Genomic DNA, 27440 nt, shown 5'->3' with positions numbered 1-27440 from the left:
TAAAAAAATATATTATGTTGCCACACACTTACAAAAAAAAACCCAAAACATTTTTAACATTCAAAGCAGATTAAAAGATGTCAACTTTATAAACTTTGACCTTACTTACAATGCTTACAAAGTGGATACATTTGAATATTTTAAAAGCCTTTATTTGTAGGGCTCCACATTAATTTTAAACATTTATGTTCCTATTAACACATTTTACTAATCTAACGCTAGATGTAAATAAAGTCGATGTAAATAAAGTCTATGCAAAAGCAGTGCATGTGTGCACATATATACCGGTCTGACCAGTTTAAAGCAACTGAAGGGAAAAAAACACTGGCAGCGCTTCGAGTGCGCCGCCGGTGGACACGCGCGCGCGCCCGCTCCCAGCGCTCCTCCCAGTGTGAAGTTAAAGCGCTCGCGCCCAGAGACGCTCAGTTTCACGCGGATACTGAAGCAGGACGCATTAACAGCAGCATTACGCACCAACTCTCATGTTGTGTATGAAAAACGCGTTATTTGTCGTTTGGAGAGAAACTCGCGCTTGTGGATATATAAAGGCGAAACAGACGCGGCGCGTTCGGGGGTGTTGCGACGCGTTTCTCTCCAACTCGTTGCTGATGCGCTTGAGCTGGTGAGTGAAATGCAAAGTTTAAATAGCCTGGTAAAACTCTGGCATTAAACAGTCGTTGTTGTTTTTCAATGTTTTAAAGGAAACTTTGTGAGTTTAGTGTCCATTATTGTGTAATTCTTAAAAATGTAAACGTCTTCATCCAGAATAAAACCATGCAAGAAACCATATTTATTATATAAGTTTATATTTTTATAAATAATTTTTGTTTTACACATATGAAAGTTAACTATGGTTTTAGTAAGTTTTTTATTTGTTGTAAAACGATAGAAAAACTTACGGTCTTGTTACAGTAACCTTATGGTAATACAAATGGTTAATAATCCAAAACATGCTTACTATACTTTTACTACAATGGCACGTGGCTATACTTAGGGTACCATATACTATAATAAAACCATAGTTAATTTTACTAAATAAGCAAAATGAAACAACTAGTTTTTTAGAAACTTTGGTCACCCATTCAGTGTCTGTATACATTGGATTTGTTAAACAGTCTGCAATTAAATAAAAGTTGTGTGTTTAAAGTTGTGCAATGCTTCACTCACTGTTAAAACTATATGCATGCTTTTTTAATGCATTTGGGTTCTTAAAGCATAGAAAGTTTTCACAAACTAGAGAATAAAAAGTTTTATGCATGTAGGTTCTCATATGACAAACATCAGGCTCAAAACTGTTTGGCTCCAGATGAAACCTTTATTTCAAAGAGTATATATGATGCTTTTTAAAGGGTATATAATCATTGTGGGATAAATGAAAAGCTTTGCATGACCAGTGCAAACATTTTGTTGACTGGAAGTGAACCGGTGACCGCAGCAGGACAGACACACTTCGTCTGGACCGCGTCGGCTTCTTCTAAAGTATCTTATTTTGGTGCAGTTCGCTTTTATTTTACCAGCGCGTCCCACATCAAACTCAGGCACTCTAATGGGTCTGCAAACAAATGGCTAAAAACAGGTTTAATTTTATCTGCTCGACAGGAGTTCAAAGGTGGCGCGGTGACAAAGACAAATCTGTTTGGTCACACGGGGCGTAAAGAGGATTAAATGTTATTATTTCATGTTTCGACTCTTATGGAGTGCAGAGATTAGTCACACAGACTAAAGCATTAAGCAATAATCTTGTGTTGGTCATAGAAATTTAAAACAACATGTGAAGTTAAATACACACTGCAATGTTATTATAATAATATATTCTGCGGGTCTTATGTCATACTAAAAAAGACCGAAAGTCTGAAATAGATACCAGAAATATGTTTATTAATCTGTATATATTACAGTAATAGTTTGTGATATCACATCACATGAAGAACCGGTCATTGTGATAAACATCTTTGCGTGCCCAAAAAGGTTTAGCAGAAAAATGCACAACAAAGCGTCCACTTTTCCTTCAATAACTTCACACCGGAGGATTCATTTAAACACAATGCTAGACTGTTTGGCTAAGGTCTTTCCAGGACATATATCTGTATATTTGTTCCTGGAGAGCGGTTGTCAGTATTGTGCATGTATTTCATGCCAACCTCCGCTATCATTTCAATTGGCTGGCACTTGTAAATGTCAGTAAGAAGTCTAAAGCAGACGAGATTGTGTAGACACTGAAAGGTCTGAACGGAAGGTGAGGGAACGTGTTGTGCTGGAGGATCACACAGGATATTAGACAGGGGGGAAAACAAATATTCCTCAGTCTGAAAGACTTCAGACGGCATTACACTAGACATATTCAACTTCACTAAAACTAAACCTTTTGTCTCACCGGCTCATACCATGAATGTAAGTCAGTAAGTGAGTTGATAGCATTAATTTTATTATCCAAAAAGAAATAGCCTAAAAAAGTCACCCCTGTCATATCAAATACGTACAACTTTCCTAAAGAACAAATGCATTTTCTGTCTGTTCCTTACACAAAGCTATTATACAGTACAATACCATTGTTATCGTACTTTTATCCTAGCTGTCAAAAATATTTCCTCAACAGAAAGTCATACATGTTTAAAATGATATGATTGAATTTCTTTCATGATCGATCCCTTCAAAGCAAAAGTGTGCAGATCCGAATAACATCTCCTCATGTGCTGTATTTAAAGGTCACCCAAAAATGTAAATTCTGTCATTTACTCACCCTCAAGTCTGTATAAATTACTTTGTTTTGCTCATACAATTGAAAAATGCTTGTAACCAACATATCTGGGGCACCATTGTCTTGCATACACTCTAAAAATGATGTGTTCATTTTTTACACATAGTTTGTGTCATGCCATTTAACACATTTATGTGCTATTTCGTGTTAAAAATAACACAAAATGTGTTGTTCCTATAGTAACACAGAAATGTGTTAGTTATGGACAACACATTTAATGTGTTGTCCCTAAACTAACACAGAATGTGTTGTTTTTAACGCATTTGTTTTAAGAGTGTAATATGGAAGTCAATGGTGCCCCAGATTTGCTTCGTAACAAAAAAATTAAATTGTTTTCAGCACAAAATGGAGTATTTTATACAGATTTGAAGGTGAGCAAATGATAACAGAATTTTCTTTCCTGGATGATCGATCCCTTCAAAGCAAAAATGGCAGAGCCGAACATGTGCTTTATTTAAAGGGATAGTTCACCCAAAAATGATTTTGTCATCATAAACTCATCCTCACGCCTCTTTAAACTACTAATTTTGTGCTCATCACAATTGAAAAATGTTTGTAACCAAGCAAATCTGGGGCGCCATTGACTTCCATAGTTTAATTTTTCCTACTCTGCAAGACAATGGTGCCCCAGATCTGTTTGGTTACAAACTCTTTTTAAAATATCGTCCTTTGTGTTGAGCAAAACAAAGAAATGTATACAAACTTGAGGATGAGTAAATGATGACAGAATTTGCATTCTTTGATGATCGATCATTTCAAAACAAACGTGTGCAGATCCAAACAACGTCTACACATTTGCTTTATTTAAAGGGATAGTTCACCCAAAAATGAAAATTCTGTCATCATTTTTTCCCCCTTGAGTCTGTATAAACTACTCCATTTTGTGCTCAACACAATTGAAAAATGTTTGTTACGAAGCAAATCTGAGGCACCATTGACTTCCATAGAATAAGTTTTCCTACTAAGCAAGACAATGGTTCCCCAAATCTGTTTGGTTACAAGCATTTTTCAATTGTATGAGCAAAACAAAGTAATTTATACAGACTTGAGGGTGAGTAAATGATGACAAAATTTTCATTCTTGGACAATCGTTCCCTTCAAAGCAAAAGTGTGCAGATCCGAACAACATATCCACATGTGCTGTATTTAAAGGGATAGTTCCCCAAAAAAATAAAAATCTGTCATCATTTACTCACCCTTAAATCTGTATAATCTACTCCATTTTGTGCTCAACACAATTGAAAAATGTTTGTTACGAAGCAAATCTGAGGCACCATTGACTTCCATAGACCCAGATCTGTTTGGTTACAAACTCTTTTCAAAATACCGTCCTTTGTGTTGACCAAAACATAGAAATGTATACGGACTTGACGGTGAGTAAATGATGACAGAATTTTCCTTCTTGGATGACCGTTCCCTTCAAAGCAAAAGTGTGCAGAGCCAAACATCTCCACGTGGTTTATTTAAAGTGATAGTTTGCCCAAAAATTTAAATTCTGTCATCATTTATTCACCCTCAAGTCTGTATAAACTACTCCTTTGGTACTTAACACAATTGAAAAATGTTTCTAACCAAGCAAATCTGGGGCACCATTGACTTCCATAGTATTTTCCTACTTAGCAAGACAATGGTGCCCCAGATCTGTTTGGTTACAAACTTTCTTCAAAAACTCTCCACATGTGCTTTATTTAAAGGAATAGTTCACCAAAAAAGAAAATTTGGTCATCATTTACTCACCCTCAAGTCTGTATAAACTATTTTGTTTTGCTCAACACAACTGAATTTTTGTTACAAATCTGGGGCACCATTGACTTCCATAGTATACTTTTTTCTACTCTGCAAGACAATGGTGCCCCAGATCTGTTTGTTTACAAGCATTTTTCAATTGTATGAGCAAAACAAAGTAATTTATACAGACATGAGGGTGAGTACATGATACAAAATTTTCATTTTTGGGTGCACTATCCCTTTAAAGATAATGGTGTTTCAAAAACGACGAAAAGTCGATTTAACCCCGAGTTAACCTCGCATTATCTAATCTCCGGCACAATAAGATTTAGCTTTGTGACGATCACTTGATACGGATAATGCAATTTGTGTCCACTGAAGAATACAAAACTGTATGGTAGCCGCCCATGCCAGCTCTCCTCAAAATAACAGTGTCAAAATAACATCCCTACGGTATTCTGTCCAAACATCATCGCCCACAGCACAAAACACAACCTGGGCCTTCTGCTAAACATACCACTCGAATACGCACTCAACTCAGCCAAGACAAACAAAGCCATCTTAAAAGTCATCTTGAAGACCACCACCCTGTATTTCAGTATTTCTCTTCATGACTACATTAATATTGATGCTACGTGGAAGGAATGTGTCCGTCTGAATGTGTCTCCTAACATGTTATGTTTACACACTTTTGTCGGAAAACGTAAAGGTCTGGTTGTCAACTCTTGTTTGGTTTGGCCTGCGGGGAGACACTTGGTAATTTCAGAAACGACTAAAACAACATCAAATCTTACTTGAAGCGTGCCAGAGAGTGTGCAAACACACAATGTCATCCAATTTGTAAATATATATCATAATAAGTAACCGGACACTAACTTAACTGTTAATCCTACATTCGACCCTCAAACTAAAGTAGCAGAACCAAAGGAATTAAAATTAATCATTTTTTATTGTCTCTTAAACCGTGTTTTTTGATCATGCTTGTACTGGCACTTGCCATAATTTAATAGATGCTCCCGGATGAGCAGCTTTGGGATGTCCTGCTGGTTTTAACACCAATTAAAAACCCCGTCTCCGCTTTTCCGTCCTTCACAACAGCAAGATTAAGAGGTTAAAAGTCACAGCGGAGGTACTGACAGCGCAGAGAGAATGGAGAGACGGGGGTTAGTCAAACAGCGGGCGACATCAGGGAGTCGACAGGGCAGAAAAAGCAACACTTGTGAAAGAATGCGTGTCTGCGTTTGCGAGGGAGAGTCACAAAAGCTCTTCAGTAAAGGACGGAGAACCCGAGCAGGAATTATATGCGTTGGCACATTTTAAGGTCTTAAATGTCTACGAGAGACGTGAGGAGAAACTGGGATCTTCCAGGTGTACCACAGCTCCTTTAGGCTGGTCTTAAATCCACAAAGCAATGCTGACCAAGCGTTCGTAGGCCAAACCGAATTGAAGAAGACCTTGGAGATGCAAGGACCACATCAAACACGATATAAGTACACACGTGCACGCATTTCTCAAGCGTGCTTGCATGCAATGGGATTTTATTTCTGCGTCTCGCTGCTTCGTGTTAAACATTCAGCTTATTGGCTATGACAAAAATCAGAAAAATGCCCCGTAGAAGACGACGGGGATGTCGTGGAGGGGGTCACATCCGCACGAGCCGCCGCAAATTGCTGCATTTTAGCCAGGCAGTAAAAAAGCTAAAGACTTTAATCTAAGGTTGTAATTACCTCCAGACTGAACTATAATTAGGAAATGAGCCTTGAACCAAAGACGCAGAACAGCAGCCCCGGCGTCCCACCACGACCCTGAACCCTGTGCTGGGGTCAGATGGACTCAATCGACCGCTATCAATGACCAATGATAATCACCACATGATGAAGCTTTGATTTGTACCCAAAAATGACCATTCTTCTCATCTTTTCCTTCTTATCAATAAAGTATTATTCAGCTTTTGTGGTGCACTACTAAAAATAATTTAAGTTTGGAAAGATAGGATGGTGAATGACTTAAACTGTTCATTACCGGTTACTTGTTTAATGCTGATAGATTTTGGCGGTCTGTGTGGGTTGGTGTTTGTTTGAGACGCTGAGGATCAGCGGTCGGCGCGAAATGTGTTGCACGGTTTGCACAAACACACATGGGGTTATCCAGCAAACACACATGCCTGACCGCGTGTCCACATACAGTAGACACACATGTGCCCAAGCGTCCTTCTGCAGCTATTTCAGTAGAGGTTAATGACGCTCATATCTGCTTTCAGGCGACACTGCGTGGGTTAGGAAATAGATAACATTACCAACGCTGAATAAACATATATACACTAGGCTACTAATATAAATGTCTGACAACATTGGACTTAAATATTATTGCATGTTTGGAAGTGGTACTAATGTTATTATTTAAGTCATTCAGTAGCATGATATAAAAATGCAAAGTATTATTATAAAATAATAAATATAGAGCAATACAATTAATGTGGATAGATAAGCTCAGATAATTCAGAAACATTTGTAGAAAAATCTTGATTTGCTTTTCATCTAATCTCAGCGTTGCATGAAACAAGTGAGACATTCATAAGATCTCATTTTACTTATCAGTGTTTTTACCATCACAGTAACATAGTACAGCCACAGTTTCTTTATATCTGTGTGTGTGGCTTAGTCAAAGCGGTTTATAAAGTCGTCTTTAATTTGGACATCCAGATCTGACGACTACACAACTCGTTTTTCAATGCAAACATCTTCAGATCATATCTCTGCTGTATGCCGGCATGACACGCGATCCGGCGCGAGTCACGCACCTGACGCGTGCAGGTCACTTAAGATGTGTCGAGTCAGAAATACTTAATGTGTAAATATCTCGTTTCGGGTGTTGCACACCAGCGTGTCATGTTTAATACACGTGGCGTTACGGACTGAATCACTCTCGCACACGACTAAGAAAAATACGTGTTAATAATCTGCCAAGAACAACTTTAGTAATGGACAAAAAGTGGACAAAAGACCAAGAAACACTTTGGGTTTTATTGAAAACAGAAGTGAATGATGTGATTTGTTTATACATCATTCCAGGAGTTCAATTCAACACAGTAAATACAGTGACTGTAGCCTACAGCAATAGTATCAGATAGTAAAACCAAGCATATATGTTTCATGTTAAAGAATAATACTATGGTATTAATACTATTATTGCATCAACTTTTAAAGTAAATTCATATTGGGTTTAAAAGTCTTTTCAAGTTACTATTTTAAATCTTGACCTAATAAAAACAAGTCGAACTTATTTTTATAACCTAATGCAAAAACATAAGCCGTATTTTTAAATGTAAGGGTCAAATTTCCTTTTGAAATCAAAAGATAAAAACACAAAACACGTTTTGCAAGATTCCCCCTTACTGCGGTTTTACCATGGTAATGTTCAAAAGTATTTCCATGTAATTGCTATGATTACAAAGAGGTTTAGAAAGAAATGTGATTAAACACAGATCTACTAATAGTGCTGTCAACACACCTGTTATAGATATAAACTGTAGGTACTTTAATAATCACCTGTGGGCAAACCTGAAATGCTGTGTATGACGTGCAGGTTTTTCTGGGGCTTAAACACAGTTTGGATTGTTTTGTTGTTGCTTCTCATTTCAAGTAATTTTAAGGTAATTTGTCCATGACAAAAAGTCTGAAACATTTCGTAGAAACGTGACAGTATAATTGTAAAATGAGAGGTAGGTCACATACACCTGACGACTCCGGCCCGGATCCGCACCGGAGCTGCCGACTTCGGCACGGATCCGCACCGGAGCCGCCGACTTCGGTGCGGATCCGGCCAGGGCCGGAGTGGGGCCACTTTTCAGCCCGGGAGTTTCAGGCCCAAGACCGGCCCACTTTTTCCATAGTGTTATTCCAAATTAGCACTTTTTTCAAATTGGATAAATAAAGCAACAGTTCAGCTCTTACTATAGTTTTTATTAATATCATGGTTCAACAAATAAGGTAAAAGTTAAATAATATTTCACTTAAGATAAGAAGTTAACAAAAATATTCCTCTACACTCTGGGTTATTTTTGACCCATAATGGGTAAATATTGGACAGAACAAATGCTGGGTTAAAAATAACCCAATGTTGGGTTGTTGTTATGCAACCATGGATTATAATAACCCAACAGTTGGGTTAAAACAACCCAGCATTGGGTCAATTTTAACCCAGCAGCGTGTTCTGTCCAATATTTACCCATTATGGGTCAAAAATAACCCAGCCCTGTTTAGAGTCTATTCCACAAGGAAAGGTTGATAAATTATTAGCATTGCTAATGCTATGATTAATCAGGTGCAAATAGAAATATAAAACCCAGTCCTAATTAAAAAAGAAAACAATTTGACAAAAATATTGAATCCAATATTGGGTAGATATATAGCATAAAAAGTTATTTATAAGCTTTTTTAGGCTGCTCATTTTTGACTGGGAACACAAAAGGTGTTATATGGTTCTGAACACAACCTGAGGGTTAAATAACTTTAATTCATAATGTTTACTCATTGCCTCCTTGTTTTCAGCGGGGAACTGGCTTATCTGCTGCTCAGAAACTGCTTGCATAATATTTGCAAAGTCTATGAATCGCATGTATACACAAAAGGTTAATATTTTAACAAAAAAAAAGTTGCTTGTAAATAGTTTGAAAACGGTATTAGCCGAATAATTAAGTTGCTAATGCTAACCATTACTAGGCTTATTTCTCTTTAAGTTACCTGTTGTCACTTTTGTTTGTCCTCTTGAAAATAAATCTGTAAGTTTGGCACATTTGGCAGCATCCTCCTACAATGGCTTTTTTCTTCAACCTGTTTTTTACGCCCTCCTCCTCTCAGACGCGTTTTGTTACGGTAGCGCCGGCCCAGCCTACCGGAGAAAAGTTTTTGAATAGACGTGCTATGGACCAAACCAACTCTATGGGAGGGGAGGGGGAAACTCCTTCACATGGTACAACCCATGCAGAGGCTGCGCGCTGCAGTGCAATGCGAAACGTGTGAAGTGTCATTTAAGAGAAGACAGACTCACTAACGTGACAAATGTAAAAAAAAAAAAAAACTCGACCGGCCCAAAAGTGAAGCGGCCCACCGGGAATCCTCCCGGTTCTCCCGATTGCCCACTCCGGGCCTGGATCCGGCCCGAAGTCGTCTGCTGTCGGGGAACCTTGTCGTATGCACCAAAGACTTTATTTTTTTAATAGAAAAGTATCTAGAATGAACTCTACATTAAAATTTTTTTAACATACATATAAAACATGTACTTTTTGTACTGCAGAGTTTTGTCTGAACTTTTAGGGGCAATTTTGTTTCCGAAAAAGAAGTAAACCAACATCATCAACACACAGAGAATAATATAGACATTAGGGCTACCGCCAAAAACCCAGTAAAGACAGAAACAAACATACTTTAACACGTCTGAATCGATACTGCAGGACAGGGAACAGCGAGAGAAGCCGTCGGCCAGCATTCCACAGTCAGGTCATATAAACACTACTGACAGACCGCAGCGCTCCACTCAACGCCTCTGAAATCTGTACACTTTAATGACAGCACACTACAGGCTATCTCTATTTATCTCTTACTTCACTCATGATGCACAATGCAACGGTAGCTGCGTTTCCATTACCCTTTAAATTGTGCAAATGGACATTGCGAATTGAAAATACGGCCCATATATCGTAAAAAACTTTTACTCTCGCACGAAGTGCTTTTTTAGGCAATTCGGAAAAGGTGTATTTCGCAAAATGGCCAATAATGTTGTATAACACTCCTACATCTTTTTTTTATTTAAAATAATGTATTATTATTTTCAAGAAACACCTATACGCTGCCGCAGCCATGTATAAGGCGCTTTCCCTGGCATTAATGTTTATATAATACTCTCACGTCTTCTTTGGTTAAAAAAAAATGCCTAGTCCGGTGGATGTGATATTAGTAAACCTACCAACATCAATCGATTTGATGTTTGGAATGACTTAAAAACGTTTGTTTCATTCGATATCATTGGTTAATGGAAACGCCGTCATTGCGCAATAGTCTTTTGTCGACTTAAGAAAATAACACTAAAGTTTTGCGCAAATCTGCAATAGAAACGCAGCTTTTATTTCAGCCTGACTGTCACTTTAAAATGTTTCTACTACTTAAAAAACTTCATAGTGAAGCAAAGAGAATGAAAAAAAGTACAAACAATTGTAATAGTTAGGGTGCACTTTAAGAAATGCACTTTTATCCAAAGTGACTTACAGTGCATTACAAGCTATACACATATGTGTGTTCTCTAGGGATCGAACCCATGACCTTTGTTCTGCTAAAATTGAATTACAAGAACATTTAAGGAGGTGATTGTCCAAAAACATGTAGACAAACCCACCTTCATCCATTAACATCATCTTGAAACAAGCAGACCATGACCCTTTGCCTTTTTTTTCTTACAGAGAGAGAAGACAGAAGGAAAGATATCCCATCAAACAGACTGGTGAGTCCACATACCTCTTTAAAAAGCCTGTATTGTATGACTATAAATGTTTTTGCTAGCATAAGAGGCATTCTGTAAAGAGGCACTTCAGCGATCTGGCACGCCAAGTTTTCCAAAACCACACATTTGGCTAAAGTCGTAGCACGAACCACAAAACATCCTGTCCCAGTGAGTCCCATCTCAAATGAGACTGAGGACTTAATGAAAAGCTTACTAGTAGGTAAATGCATGTTTGTGTGCTCAGTCATGCAGAAACGGGGGTAAAGCTTGAACCCGGGGTGATCGGATTTACTTCCAACTTTAATTTAACGCACCTGAACCCATTAAGATAATCGAGTCTTTCGAGCTTCACTGGAAAATTGCAGGCGGATGTGTTAACTCTAAGCTGTAACTCAATTTGCATACTTTGCTATAAATTGAAAGTATGGAGATCACCGGTGATGAGGAAGTACATACCGTACTTTTGAGTGTGCAGTAAGACAAGGTGCAAGTATTGGGACATACTAAAATGCCTAAACTAACCTAAAATTTATACTATTTTAAAGAAAGGACACCCTTTCGTTTTGCAAATGTATCAGCGTAAATATGATTTCGAAAATTTGAATGAATTAGCAAATGCTAATGTGCACCCTTGTTTAAAAGTTAGTGTATAGTCAAGTGTTTATACAAATGAGGACATGCTTCATTAGTGGGGTTTCCATTCAAATGTGAAGCGAATCTTTTCAAAATTCGCAAAAATAGTAATTGCAAATAAATGCAAATTAGGTGCGTTTCCATCAAGTTGTTCGAGCGAATGACGATGGGATTGGTAACCAAGTAACCAACAGTAAATAAAAAACAAGACACGTTTAGAAAATGGAGACAGGACTGCATTTATTTACGATTGGGTAAGTTATAAATATACTAGTAGCGCAGCTTGTAATTGCTGTGCACAGAAGAAGGAATCCAGAATTTCTGATGCAGGCACTAGCAGCAAGGGCATTACGACGACGTCGAACCCCATATATGGTAAAAACTAAATCAGCTGATACAGCTAGACGATCAGTCACGTGGGTTTGCTTCGTCAGAATTTATTCGGCAAATGCGTTTCCATCTCCCATTAAATAAATATATAAATAATTAAAAAACCACCTCATGCGAACATAAAAACTTTTTTGTAAATTTAGTGATTTTTTCCATCACTTGTTTCTTATGCGATACTTCAAAATGTGCATAAAATCAGGGCTATTGCCTGGTCATCATGCTTGGTTGGTTTGACTTTTAGGGTGTCTGGTATTACATCGCCCGAGATTGGGCTTACAAACGAAACTACAATAGGATCATTGTCCCTATCGTCCCCTTTTTCCCATTTACTCTTTATCGCATAAGTCAAAAACCACCTCAAGCGAGCGTAAAAACTTTTTTGTGAAGGGATTAAGGGATTTTTATTCAAAATTTGCCGCTTACATCACTCATTTTTTATGCGATACTTTAAATTGCCCATACAATTGGAGTAACAGAAACCCAGCTATTGCTTGGTCATCATGCTAGGTTTGACTTTTGGGGGTCTGGTATTACATCGCCCAAGATAGGGCTTAAAAATGAAATTACAATAGGATCTTTGTCCCTATCGTCCCCTACATTACCATTTACTCTTTGTCGCAAAAACCATCTCAAGCGAGCGTAAACACTTTTTTTGAATTAAAGGATTTTTTATTCGAAATTTGCCGTTTCCGTCACTTCTTATGTGATACTTTAAAATGCGCAAAAAATCGAGGTTTAAAAAATCGTAAAATCTTGGTTGGACTTTTGGGGTGTCTGTTATTACGTCGCCCGAGATCGGGCTTATAAACCAAACTACAACAGCATCTCTCTGTCCCTATCATCCCATTTATTACGATTCCCATGAAGTCAAAAACCATCTCAAGTGAGCGTAAAAACTTTTTTTGTGAATTCAGGGATTTTATTTGAAATTTGGCACTTCCATCACTTTTTATGTGATACTTCAAAATGCGCAAAAAAATCGGGGTTAAAAAAAATCGTAAAATCTTGGTTCAACTTTTGGGGTGTCTGGTATTACATCGCTCGAGATCGGGCGTATAAACCAAACTACAACAGCATCTCCGTCCCTTTCGTCCCCTTTATTACCATTTACTCTTTATCACATAAGTCAAAAACAAGCGAGCGTAAACACTTTTTTGTGATTTTTATTCGAAATTTGGCATTTCCATTACTAATTTCTTATGTACTACTTCAAAATGTGCAAAAAATCGGGGTTAAAAAAATCTTGGTTTGACTTTTAGGGTGTCTGGTACTATGTCGCCCGAGATCGGGCTTATAATCCAAAATACAACAGCATCTCTGTCCTTGTCGTCCCCTATACCTTGTTTCAAACAGGACTGTAGAGGTATAAAAGAATAAAAAGCCAGAGATTGATAAACATGATCACGATTTCACCCAAGAGCCTCGAAATTCTTCCTTTCCAGATCAAGTATTTGTCTCAACACTTTATCTTTCCGCCCTGATCCTCAGGTTGCCGTTTAACATAAAAGCTGAAACAATATTACACATCGACATCCTGCTTATATTTGCTTTACGCTAAGCCTGCGAGCGTTGATCTACATATCCAGCCTCGTGAGTAGAGCAAAGGTGATAAATTTGACTTATCACAAGCCAACCTGACTTCCAGCACAACGCTAAGATTTACCTAACCATCAAACACCCAGTTACACAAACACAGGCGAGTCGACCAAAGCGCACACACACACACACACGCCCCTGCGTACTGTATAAATTCAAATGTTTACACTCAAATATTGATTACAGACGTGCCAATGTAGGCACCGTGTGCTTCAGTGAAACAAAACATGTGGTTCCTATCCATTAACCCTTAAACATGCAAGCAGGACGCTACGAGTCGGATGAGCGAGTTTGACTGTGCTCCTGGGATTGGTCAAATTGAATTTGGCAAATGGTTTAAAGCAAAGAGGAATGTTTACAGAGCACACGGTTAGCACTACGCAAACGAGAGCACACTTTATACCCCTCTCCGAAAACCTCTGCTTTACGGGTCTCCTCGGAGACGCAAGAGTTAAAGTCGTGCCATAAATGTTACACCCAGCCGGGTCATACTGTATATGTGGATGTTGGCTGATGTTGACAGGTAGACAACTACTACTCACAGTCTCAATGGCATCACTGTCTGTGGGGTCTCGGCACCACACCAATGAAAAGCCACCGGGCAAACAATGCCTTCTTTCATAACACAAGAGGCGATAGATTGATCCACTCGTAGTGTTTATCCCATCTGTGTTCGAAAGATGTGCACATCTGTGAGCTGTGGCCCCAGGGCTACCGGACTTGAGAAATCACCAACGGAAAACAAGCCAGTTACACAACTAAGTTAACGCTTGCCAAACTTTCCGATCGTTCGGAATGAGGAAAAGGCGCCTTTCCAAATACTTTCATCACTGACACACAAAGACATGCCTAGACTACACATTTGGAGATTTTCGACATTTTTTAAGATGCACCTACTAATTATTCTGAACAAAATGAAGACAAATTTGTTTTTAATGATGTACACTCACGTGAGTTGAGAGATGCAGTTACATAAATACTTTTCACATCTTTATCATGCATAAATAAAATTCAACAGGAATGACTAATATAACCAAGGCTGGGGTGCTTTTAAAATGTTTGCAAATTAAGGCAGATCAGTGGTCCCCAAAAATGACGTACTGTACCTTTAATTGGCATAGACAAGACGGTTATACAGGTGGGGTATCAGTTTGATATGTTACTTTAAGGCAGTAAGTATACATGCATGTTTCTGTGAATAGGTCTTCTTAACAGATAAAGCCGGAGTATAGTTTGTTTTTTACGTGAACGTACGCGCACGGTCGAAAACATACGCAAATTGCGTCAATAGTACACGCGCATTGTACGTGTACCACCAGATTTTTGTAACTGCGCATAATTTAAAGGAGAATGTAGTATGTAGCTTAGGAGATGTATTGCATTTTGTCGCAATGCACACGAGTCGAACGTCTGCGTACACGTACAAGTCAAATAAACTATACTTTGCAATGCTGTGTGTTCGACCGTGCGCGCACGTTCCATAGACTGTAAAAAAAGAGTGACGACGCCCGTTCGCTCTCTTCCATTGGTGAAAAGTGAAGCCGCCAGTGTCCCGATATAGAGCTGACATCTTGGGTCTTGAGTCTGCGCACTAATGATTTTGGGATTACTCCTGCGCAGTAGTGAGCAGAAAGTAAAGCTGCGAAATCATGACCCCGCCCTCGCTCTCGCAAAATGATATCGATATCACAGCTGTCAATCATGACGTGACACCACCGTTTTTATATCATTAAATAACTAACTAAACTCAAACTTATTTTAAAAACAAACATTTGAATTTACATCAGCATGATCAAAACTACAGTAAATGACACAAACCAGCTTCGGAAAAAAGATAATTGAAGTGTAATTACGCTTTTTGTTGGTCTCAAGTACCACTGAATAACATGGGGAGGCGGGATTTATGACCTATACTGGGACCAGTCACTAGGGGGCGATCGAGACATTTTGGCTTCACTTTTCAGGGCTTGTGCGGCACGCTTGGTACGTTCACGTAAAAAACTAACTATACTACGGCCTTTATCTGTTAAGAAGACCTATTCACAAAACAAATCTGTACACGAACCCTCGCGTATGCATAAAAACTGAACTATACTTCTAGCTTAACTCGTTGTTTACGCTCAACATGATAAACATAAAGTGTCAAAAAATAAGCTAAACGTCTGCTAACCGAGACTACGAAACTGTCACCGACCTCAGATTCACCTGGCATGACCGTTTTAAGCCTCGTGCTTGTTCGGATTCCTCTCATTCCCGCTTGTTGCCTGACAGCACGCATGCCTTTATATGTAAATATGCATACATGACCGACAGTGTCAAGAATGCGAACTGTTTACTCGTGGGGTGACCAAGCAAAGTGAGGTTAGGTCAGTGCCCATCACCAGACTATCAAAATAAGCGACATTATGGACATAGGTGAAGGCTACGCTTGCTTCCCATAACCATAGGCTATAAATATATATCCTGTTATCTGCGTGAACTATTACAATTACAAAACAACAATTAAAGTGTGTAGCGCGCTCAAAGCTCTCTTGTTTGATTGACAGAACAGGTCGAGTCACTTTAAACAAATGTTTGAGGTTACAAGTCACTTAAAAGGAATTTAACAAATGACACACACCAAACAAAAAAGCAGGTTACATACGTTCACCCTTAACCCAGCAACTTGCCTTTTTTTGTTTGCCATTATTTACCGCTTGGCTATTCTCTATCTTTTCCTGCTGGCATGTAAGACAGCACATCTCTCCGGCTCAAGGACCACGACCCAACGTCGGCTCTTACACACACAAAACACTTTGTTTCATACCACAGGACTGTATGCTCAACACCACGGCGCCTTCTTGCCGCTTAAGAGCCGTTAATACTGACAACAGTTAAATCACCGGAGGTCGCCAAGCGCACTATTCAAATGCATCAGGCCGCCTGCCTGCACTCCCAAAACTCCTCGACAAATTGTGGTATTTGCATTGAACTCAAAGTTGAGCTCATAAATAGTCAAATTTAGTAGAAAATTAGTTATTAAGATATTGTTTTTCCAGACAGGCACCGTTCACTTTCATTAAATCTTTAATTCGTAACATCTATTGTGTTAAAAGGCAAAAATGATTTCTTTTAGGAAAAGCTACAACTTGAAGATCACTGGAAAGTCACTGTAACCCGAGTAAAACTAAAAGGTCACATTTTTTCCATCATTTAGTGACTTATGACCCGTGGAACAAACCCGTACCCCACCCAACTGATCTTAAATCAGATTGTAAACTTTGCAAGGTTATCAACTAATTCCTAACTAGACCGTGATTAATGGCAACGTGTGGACACTTCGAAACCGATAGTATCTAACACTGTATGCCAGCTGTGATATCAACAATGCATGGATTGTGTTTTGCACAGAAAGCTAATCTAAATCAACAATCTCTCCATACGGTGACTGAGTGGAGATGTGTTAACAGCAGGGCATTTTTGCAGTTTCTGGTTCATTTATTGAAGCAGATCTTTAATCAAGTAGAGCCGCGCAAACAACAAGTGTGCATGTTTGCCAGAGGCTTCATGTTATTAATTCCTTAAAGCACTTGTAAATCCATTTCCTTTTGGACCGCTTAAAGTCCACATTTGAGAGGCAAACATCTGCTGCATTTGCGCTCACCCACACATATTTTCCTCGGGGCTTGCGAGCGGAGGCCACAGTTTGGCACACGCTGTTGCATCTGCGCAGGCACACGTCCGGAGCATTGGGTTTCAATGCACCCCGAGGGCGACAACAGGTAAAAAACACCTGCCCGTGCTCGGGTTTACGGGTTTGTAATACAAACTGCGTCTAACTGCAACAAAACTCGTCCCTGCTGGGATGTTGGAGGCATCGCGACGAAATGACAGCCAGTGAGTGCAGCCAAAACACAAAAGACCAGACATGCCTCCTGTAGCCTGCAGACGAACAACTGGTTGAATAGTGAACACTGTCGAGTCTTTGTTACTTAAATGAGTGTGTCAGGCTGAGGTTGTGGGCAAAGATGGTTATCTGTACCACCGTGAAAGATCTAGGAGATTGTTTTCAGTGCCTTTACTATAACAGCAAAGAGTGATGCGGACCTTAAGGGGTCGTGTACAAATTCCACACCTTAATGAAAAGCAAAAGGGGTCATGTGCAAATTCCAAATGTGTAAACAAGAAAAAAGATAAATTAGCTTTGTTTTTAATAAACATTAATTCATTTTAACTTTTTTAACTATTGAGGTTGCATTGCTAGTATTTATAACAGACAGAAAGCATTTAAACCACTGAACGTAAGGAGCATTACTCATAAGATAAACAATAATGCTTTATTGAATTGTTACTTCTACAATGCTTTTCATAGAAGGAAAATAAAGGCTATATCAAGTTTAGCAGGTATTGTCAAGCTGAAATAAATGCATAAGTAAAGCACGCACAAAACGGCACAGTTTAACATCGCTGACAAGATTGATGATGGTCTGCCCGTTTGCATTGTTTCTTACTCGTTTGACATTTATCTCTTCTTTCCTTGTGGTGTTTCTTACTCGTGCTGTCATGCATTAGTGTTTTATGGGCGCACACTGTCAGGTTGAGGGATGGCGCTGGTGCATTGTGGGTAACACAGTCCAGCTGTGGTCAGGTGAGGCATCTGACAGGAGATCTCCTGTTTTATCTCACAGGGACAGACAACAAAGGGCAATGGATGCTAGACTTAACCCCCAACTTTTCTCAGAGCTTCTATTTAACTACCAATGTTCTAACCGGTCCCTTATGTGTATACAAAGAGATCTATAGATGATATGCAAAATATTTCTGTGGAGGTACAGGTCAGCAATAAATTAAAATTCTGTCATATACTCACCTACACATTCAGTGGCCAGTTGCATAAAACTTTAAGACTAGTCTTTAAAGTTAGTCATGAATTTTTTCAAGACTGATCACAACGGTTTGAAGTATGTTACATAGAAAGATAGATTGGTCTAATTTAAATCCAAATAATAAGACTGATTAACCCTAACTAATTGCTAGTTAGTCAGAATCATTCTTAAGACGCAGTCTTAACGTCTTGGCTATGTTTATGCAACCGGACACAGAATATAAATATTTTATAGTATATATATAGATTAATCACAATTAATTGCATACAAAATAAAAGGTTTTTTTGCATAATATATGTGTCAAATTTTGTTTATATATAATATAGAATATATAAATATTATTAAAATTATATATAATTATAATATAATTATAATAAATGTAAATAAATATATATACACATGTAAATGTTTCTTAAATGCATACATGGATGTGTTTGTACTTATCTATACATAATAATAACGCACAGCACACACTCATCTCATCTTTATGCAAAAAATCACTTTTATTTTGTATGTGATTAATCGCGATTAATAAATATGCAACATTCTTGTTAAATCAACATATAGCCTATTTTTGTTACTTTAACTTAAAAAATTAAGTTATGTAAACTTTTTACAAGCCAAAACTTAAAATGAGGGCTGTCAAATGATAATTCGCAATTAATTGCATACAAAATAAAAGTTTGTGTTTGCATAATATATTTGTGTGTGTTTTGTGTGTAATTATTATGTATATATAAATACGCACATACATGTATAAATTGTAAATTAAGTTATTAAGTTATTTATATATATTTTTTAAAAATGTATATATATATATATATATATATATATATATATATATATATATATATATATATATATATATATAAAATATATATATATAATATATATATATAAATCTAAATAAATATAGATATTCAGGTAAAGGTCTCTTATACATATGTGCATGTGTGTGTATTTATATATACAAAATAATTACACACAGTGCACACACATATATTATGGAAAACACACTTTTATTTTTTATGCACTTAATCGTGATTAATCATTTGATAGCCCTACTTAAAATAGTACTTTGAATGACTTGCAAAACCAAGTTCAAGCCATATTCAATGAATCTCGCAAACTAAAAAATAAACATCAAAATAAGTCTTCAAAATAAGTGCTATATTTTAGGTAATCTAAGCCAAAAAAGGCTTTTTGGACACATACAATCCCATTCCCAAAACTCTATCTCCTGTACCCCCATCTTTCTTTTTCTAAAGATAAGAGCTTTTGATGTGAGTCTTGTAAAGCTTTTATTGTTTTGGCCCACTTTAGTCTCTCACTTCTGGCACTGGCCACCCCAAAGTCCTCTTTCTTTCTCCCTTTCCTCATTCCATCTTTAACATTTCAGTGAAAAAACAATGTCACCAAAAGCTTTTATTTTTCCATTTCCTTGATGGATGTTTCTATTGTGCTCTTTTTTTGTTAAAAGCTGTTAGCAATAACGTTCTTAGGATCGGCCTTCTATTTAAATCAACAAAGTTTCAATGGCAAATACATTTCTTTGAATGAAATGCTTCCACCCAGAAATATGCAAAGCACCAGTTGTTAGAGCGACAGAAAAAGAGGAACCAAAACAGACTTAATACAATCAGACCCTGAGAAATGCCTTCTGGTCTTCCAAGAAAGTCTTATTAGGAAAGAAAGCCCTTCAAAATCGGCCAAAGAATGCTTAAACAAAACGTTCAAGGGCTGGGGGTGCAGGAAGAAGTTATAAAGCCAAAGCCGATTGTTTACCGTAATGACTTCTTCATCATAGAGACCTGACAGGTCAGTCTCTATTATTGGACTCAACTGAGACTTTTGAATGACCAGCAAAGGAATCACTCAAAGCTGATTTGAGAGCTTAAGGGCAAATCTCTGAGATGTGTTGTGTTCATCTGCTGCTGGAGGACAGAGGACCTTCAAGTGCTGGGATGGGGGTTTATATGAGATCAAGCTGCACTGCACAAGAACTCCCACAATGTGAACGCTTGTTGCCAAAAGATGAGAGCAGCTGGACTGCTGATTAGTCGAAAAATAATGCATACCCGTGGAACATTTTTCAGCCAATCAGAATAAAGTATTACCCAGTCATGTGGTATATATGAAAAATGCATATCAGCGATGTAATTTGGCGTCATTCCCCATTACCACCTTGCATGTGCATTATTTTCAAACAATTCAACGCCCTGTCGTCAATTATTCCTTACTTGAAGTAAAAAAAAAATTACGTTGCGCCTAACCACCCTGACTTAATGACCTCTAGATATGGGTCTAGTCAATCCCTCTATAATATATTTATTTGCCCATTTTATCATTCTGTAACTCTCAGAAAGGGCATGCATGTTGTTGTCTGTACACTTCTGATATCACACAGTTCCAACCGAGGCCATTCTCACGGTACTCTGAGAGCAAAACAGCATGAGATACCGACGACCTGCGACCCCCCCCCCATGATTAACTGCCCATAAACCACTGCGCTCCACCTGTTATCAGGTTATCTGAAAGATCTCCATGTCTTTTTCCCATTACTGCTTCTAGTAAACACTGTAGACCGTCACACATCGCTGAATAAGGACCAGCAAGTTCTCGTTGTGATTTTATCACAGTGTCCCGGATAGTTCATTGGTTATGGAAAACATGCATTTGTTAATTTTTGGCAGTTAAGAGTTGACTGGTGTAATCCTGTACTCACTCAGTCAGTCCTACAAGATCGAGTCAGTCATCACTACATCCCTTTACTAGAACAACAGGTTTACTGTGTCAACACATACAAGAGAGGCCAAATCACATACGAGAGAGGGCGTCCAGGTTAGAGAAAGTTGAGTTAACTAGAAAAAGCAAAGAAACGGCGCACACATAACAAGCAAGGGATTCGTTTCTGAAAAGCATGTGTGTGTCTGGCAGACGTCCCGGTATTTGCTGGTTTCATTTGCGACGAAACCCCATTACAGAAGTTGCATCACATCCGTCAGCGGGACGGGGCAATAGGAATGTTTAAACCTGCTGTACTGCTTTCAGACCTCCTTTGAGCAAAACTAAACATATACCAATCATCACTCCCGGTACGACTGTCCTCGGGTGACCTAACATCGCTTACTGATGACATAAAAATTACACTACATGCAAACTTGAATTGTGAGGTTTTAGGAAGTAATTTGTGAAGCATTTGTTCTTTATAAAAAGATTACACAACATTAGTTGTCAACGTGGTGTTGCCACCACCATAAGCCCACAGGTACATCACTTGATGTGACCAAAAATAATCTTTGGAGTTGAGATCCCCAGCAAGCCAATGAGATTGATGCTTTAACAATTCAACAGGGACATGAAAGAGCTACAATCTCTCAGTACTGTCCAATAAAACTGCCCGAGAGAATTTCACCTCAACGTGAACTTTTAATATAACCCCCACACCAAACGCACATACAGAAAGAAAATTAAAGCAGGAGAGAGAGGGAATCATCTCCACCCCTGCGTTTTCAAGGCCAGATCCTGCAGTGACTAAGCTCCCATGAGATGATAAAGAGTTTCCCAAACTCATTCCAGTCTCTTTCATATCCTTTATCTCACTTTCCCTGACTCTCACTTTCCTCCCTAAAGGTGTCGAAGATCATTTCATGAGCTCTCTGTCTGCTGTTCATGGTGAAGTCTGAAATAGTCCTAGAAAGTTTAAGACCGACTTAACTTTTGTCATGTATCATCCTCTTTTAATGGCTTTTCACTGTAGCAATACATGTCTAACAAGTACAAGAGTCATTCTTAAATTTTCTTTAAAGCAAGATAAGGTGGTGAAGAGCAATGACTTGTTGGATGTGTTTGTGTGCTGTTAACAATGATGGAAAAGCTTTGTTGTACAACATACAACTGCAAAGTATTTTGGGTCTTTAGTGCATTTAATAAAAGCACTACACTCACCTCACCAGAAACCTTACAGGTTACTTTGTAAGGCTGTTGTCCAACACGTCATCTATACTATACCAATTTTTGTTTTGTTATTGTCATATGTCAAAACTACGAAACTGACAAATAAGTTCAGGATAGTTTCAGCAACAGGTTGTGACGTAAGGACCAGCTGAAACTTCTTTTAAACGGAAGATTCCAGCTGGCCTTTATTTCACTACCGCGACCTATTGTTGGAGCAGATTCATGTCAAGAGACCTTCCCTTTGATCACCCTTTAAAAGCATTCAGTCTAAAGCAACAGTTGTAATCCTTTTTACGCTGCCACATGAAAAGAAAGACCTCAAAGACTCAGTAAAGCATAAAGACAAATACAATGACAGGTACTGTACTGTCCTATGGTACAGTATTACCTGATTTTCAATTAAAGCATGTAAGAAAGTCACCTTATTCATAACGTTTAGTCTTGAACATTCAAGCCTAGCTTGTTGTATCATTGATTATTATGAAGATGTTTGATTTTGTTACACATCGTAAAAGACAGGTGCACCTGTTCATGAACATCTAACGTTGATTGTGTAAATGTTTACTTATCATTCATTGTTTTTTTTTGTGTCTTTGCAGGTTGTGAGGGTTGCATGTAGGCAGCAACATGAAGCCCTTCCTCTCTCTACGGCTGCCCCTTCTCCTGTATCACCTCCTGTCATTCCTGACACTGGGAAATGCCTGTCCGAAAGACTGCTTTTGTCCTATGGAAGACTCTGTGTTTTGCACAACTCGCAGGGACACAAACATGCCCAGTGACATGGACCCGACAATCAGGAATCTATATCTCTTTAAAAATGGCATAAAGACTGTGTCCCAGGAGGACTTGGATGGGTTGAGAAACCTGGAGATGCTGGATCTAAGTCAGAACAAGTTGACCGAGCTGCCAGACCGTGTTTTCGAACCACTGTCCACTCTCCACAACCTGGACCTTTCAGGCAATCAGATTGTCCACATATCCCAGGATAGCTTCGCTGGACTATATCTTCTGGAAAGACTTTATCTGGGTAACAATCTAATCGAGAGCATTCATTCCGCAGCGTTTGATGGACTGGAGCAACTGCTGGAGCTGAAGCTACAAGGAAACAAATTGACCATGATACCTGCTCTTAAAATGCCCCATCTGCTTCTGCTGGACTTACGGTTTAATAGCATTCCATCACCGGGGCCAAATGACATCCAGGCACCTAAATTGGAGTCACTGAAACTGGGTGGGCTGGAGCTTAGCAGTCTAAATGAGGAACTGCTGGGAAACTTTAGAAATCTTCATGAGCTGGACATCTCCAATAATCACTTAACCATCTTTCCACGCATACTGCGGGAAGCGACGGGCTTGGTTACTCTTAGTTTGGCTGGAAATCCAATGGGCCCTCTAAACTGGGATGACTTTGAAAAACTGGTAGAGCTTCAGGACCTAGATATCAGCAATCTGAGTCTACAGGGGTTGCCAGAGAACTTAATGCATCTTTTTCCTCACCTGAGAAAACTGACTGTTGCTGAGAACCCTTTCAATTGCCTTTGCAATTTGGCCTGGTTTTCCAACTGGGTTCGGAATAAACAGATTCAGTTGGGTCGAACAGAAGAGACACGTTGCCACTTTCCCCTTTTAAATGCTGGGAAGGTGCTGGAGAGACTGGGACACAAAGAGTTTGGATGTCCAGTGACAACAATTCCTACGAAACGGGTAGTAAAAACCACTGCGGCACCTCCACGTCTGATCACCAACTTACCGAGCACAACACGTGCAGTACTCCTTGCCAAACCTAGTGACAACTCTTCTTCTAAAACTGAAAATGACCCTCCTCCTCCCCCTACCCCAAGTACTAGCATTGACCCAGACCTAAGATTAACCTTCTGTCCATCCAATATCTGCCTGAATGGAGGAACATGTTCGCTGGACCATCAGGGGCAGGTGAAGTGCATCTGTCCTTCATGGACATCAGGGATGTACTGCCAAGAAGAAGAAGAAGAAGAAGAAAAAGAAGAAACTCAGTTTGAGGACTTCCCTCCTGTGATCAACACTCTCTCACCTGAAATTGTGGCAACGATGGTAACCACCACCACCATACTGCTAGACATTCATCAGTACATTGAGATGCGCCCACACATACGTGGAGTACGGCTAACTTACAGAAACCTCTCAGGACCAGATAAACGTCCCAAGAGCCTCAACGTTCCACCTTCTTACCCTGAGTACACACTGCGTGGACTCCAGCCGAACTCCACCTACTTTGTATGTGCCAGTCCACTTGATGAGCCTGAGAACAAGGATAGTGTATGCACAGAGGCTAAGACAGTTAGTCAGCAATCAACACAGAGGGAAGCACAAGTTTTGGATGACTCAAAACTCACAACAATGCTCATCCCGGCAGTCGCCATCCTTCTTCTCTTAGGTCTAGTAGCCATTGCTGTTGGGGTTGCTTGCTACATGCACAAAAAGAAATCAAAGAACCACCTGGACTTAGAGTGTCATCCCTCGCAGTTGGAGCTAGAGGGTATGGACAATGGGGCATTACCTCAGAAGCAGGACATCATCTCCTGTCCATCAATAATGCAGAATGGTGGTTTGGACTATGAGGTGCCACTCATGCAGGATCATTGCACTTCCAACAACAACACGAACAATTTGAAGCTCTCTTATTTCGGATAACTAAAGAATTGAGTTCTTAACATGCTAAAGATGGCCGTTGGCTTGCCTTAACCTTTAAATAAAACTGTACCTTTGAGTGGGACCAACCGCCACGTTCTCTGCAAAGAGATTGTTGCATTTATGTAGGTCGTCCCTGGTGCAAAATGGCGTTCCCTTAAGTGCCTTTTTATATGTCTGATAAAAAAATCTCCATTTTTAAATAGTAGCCACTCCTAAAAGGACACAAGGCTGACTGAAAAATGTTGGTGATGATGTGTAGCACCTGTGTGCAGCTCTATTGAACTGTACTAACTGTGAACTCAAAGTCCTACATGCGAGAGTAGGCAACTGAAGACATGGACTTCTAAAGTCAAACGAAGGCTGATGTTTGTGATATCTTTTTTAACTGATATGTCTTGTGAAGTTGCATTTTTTCTATTTGCTTAGACTATTTTATATTTACTTTTTGTACAAAATCGTGACTGTTACCAGGCTGCTCTTCCCCCATCTCCCCCTGACTTAAAAAGCAGACAAAACACAGGATTGAAAACTTTGAAGATTAAAATGTACGACAAAGTGAATCAAAGGCTTTACTTGGATTGACTGACTTTAGGTAGTCAATAGTCTGACTCGAAACTAAATCCCTCCTCTATTTTTTAACCCCTATCGCCACCACTGCCCAGAAAAATTAGACACAACTATAGTTAAACCGGCTGACAGCTAAATCAAAAGGAGATGAATATACACAATGCTCTGTTTACAAAACACTAGAAAACTTTCATCAGAGGCTATACAGATGTGTCATACTAACGGAAAACCTTTTTAACCATTTATGTACCAAACAATGGTTCAAGATTGAGATTCCGCATCTGTATGCAATAGTATTCTTTGCACTATTTACCATTAACTTCACATGCTTATACATTCAAAACACTATTTGAAAAGTTGAGCTTTTTAAGTGTAGCTACAGCAGTGGTTCTCAAAGTGGGGGGCGGGCACAAGGGGGCCCAGTTTTATGACATTTTATTTTATTAACTTATCATAAATTCTGTGTAATTAAACATCACAAAACAAGGATACAAACAATTGAATTATTGAATGTTTTGTTTTGTTTAATTCAAATTCTAAGTGTAAGAAGGTTTTATGTCATGACTTTTCTTGGGGGAGGATGCAAAGAGATTGGTTTGGGAACCACTGAGCTACAGTAAGGTGTGACTGATCTAAACTGAACCAAAACCAGTAAAAAAAATGCAAACACACTCCAAATCTTCATAATCTATCGCTTGTATGCAAAGTGGAAATGTGAACAAAAACAATTTACCAACAACCATGATATCACCGACTTTTGTGAAACGTAAAATGAGGGACGAGTTACAGATATTGTAGGTCCCTATGAGTTTTTAAATGTTTTGTGTACCTGAAAATGCCAAAGTGAAAGACAGTGTGAGCTGTGCTGATTTACCTCTGTGAGGAAATGTGTTACTATTTTAGCACTTGTTCTACCACCTGTCACAATATAGTCATTGTTCATACCTTTTGTTTTTTATAAAATGTTAAAAAGATGTAAAAAAAAAAAAAACCAACAACAGCATTGTGCTTACAGGTCCATCTGCTGCCTTCTGCTTTTAAAGAAGGATCCAAACTGGAAAATGAATCTTTTTAACAGTATGAAGTATTGAAAATATTTGTGAATATTTTTGATAAGATCTGCCTTTAATTTTCCCTGTTTAATTTGGGAAGTTCTTTTTATATGCGTCTACATTGAAATGTGTATATATTTGTTTCTATTTCTCATAAAGCTGCAACAAAATGAATAATAAAAACATTCAAATAAAACTTTTCTTGCGTCAATTCGTTTATTGACGTCAAACGTGCGCCTTTGTTTATTTGCTAGTACGATTTAATAAATGAAAATGTTGTTTTTTCCCAATGCCACCCGAAAGCAAACTTTTATGAGGAATGCTGGAATTCGAGTAGCAGGGATTAGGTATTAGATTTTTTCTTTATAGAGAAAGCTTGAGATAAACTGTGGAATTTTTATTAAAAACAAACCATTGGGTGCAAGTTCACCCACATCAACGCCACCACCGGACCCAACATAATGAGCATTTAGTGCTAATATACACATGCTTTATATTGACCACCCATCTGTTTTACAGGTAGACTTGGCAGGGGCTCGAAACACAAAAACACACAAACATACTTCTATTACTGAGGTCTACACGGCGTTAACTATTCATCTGTTGTTGATTAAACCTCATTTAACAACACAAACACATTAAACAGCCCACCGCTGTCCAACAGTAACAGCATTTCCATTTGTAATGAGCACAATCTTGTCAAACAATTAAAACGACAAAAAACTCTCA

The 27440-nt window shown here is 38.6% G+C and overlaps 2 protein-coding genes across 3 annotated transcripts in view; one reads left to right on the top strand and one right to left on the bottom strand.

Moving 5' to 3' along the window:
* Window positions 1-27440, bottom strand: part of LOC141362940 (mitochondrial import inner membrane translocase subunit tim16-like) — a 218865-nt gene that overhangs the window by 58476 nt on the left and 132949 nt on the right. The window lies entirely within an intron of this gene.
* LOC129436657 (vasorin) lies at window positions 405-26871 on the top strand. The gene is made up of 3 exons (XM_055194900.2): window positions 405-622; window positions 10941-10981; window positions 23022-26871. The coding sequence occupies exon 3, from the start codon at window positions 23050-23052 to the stop codon at window positions 25090-25092; it is 2043 nt and encodes a 680-aa protein (XP_055050875.2). The 5' UTR covers window positions 405-622; window positions 10941-10981; window positions 23022-23049; the 3' UTR covers window positions 25093-26871.

The sequence above is a fragment of the Misgurnus anguillicaudatus genome, unplaced genomic scaffold, assembly GCF_027580225.2.
Source record: "Misgurnus anguillicaudatus unplaced genomic scaffold, ASM2758022v2 HiC_scaffold_29, whole genome shotgun sequence".
NCBI classification, from domain to species: Eukaryota; Metazoa; Chordata; class Actinopteri; order Cypriniformes; family Cobitidae; genus Misgurnus; species Misgurnus anguillicaudatus.
The sequence above is the reverse complement of the archived record's forward strand: the minus strand, read 5'-3'. Positions and strand labels throughout refer to the sequence as shown.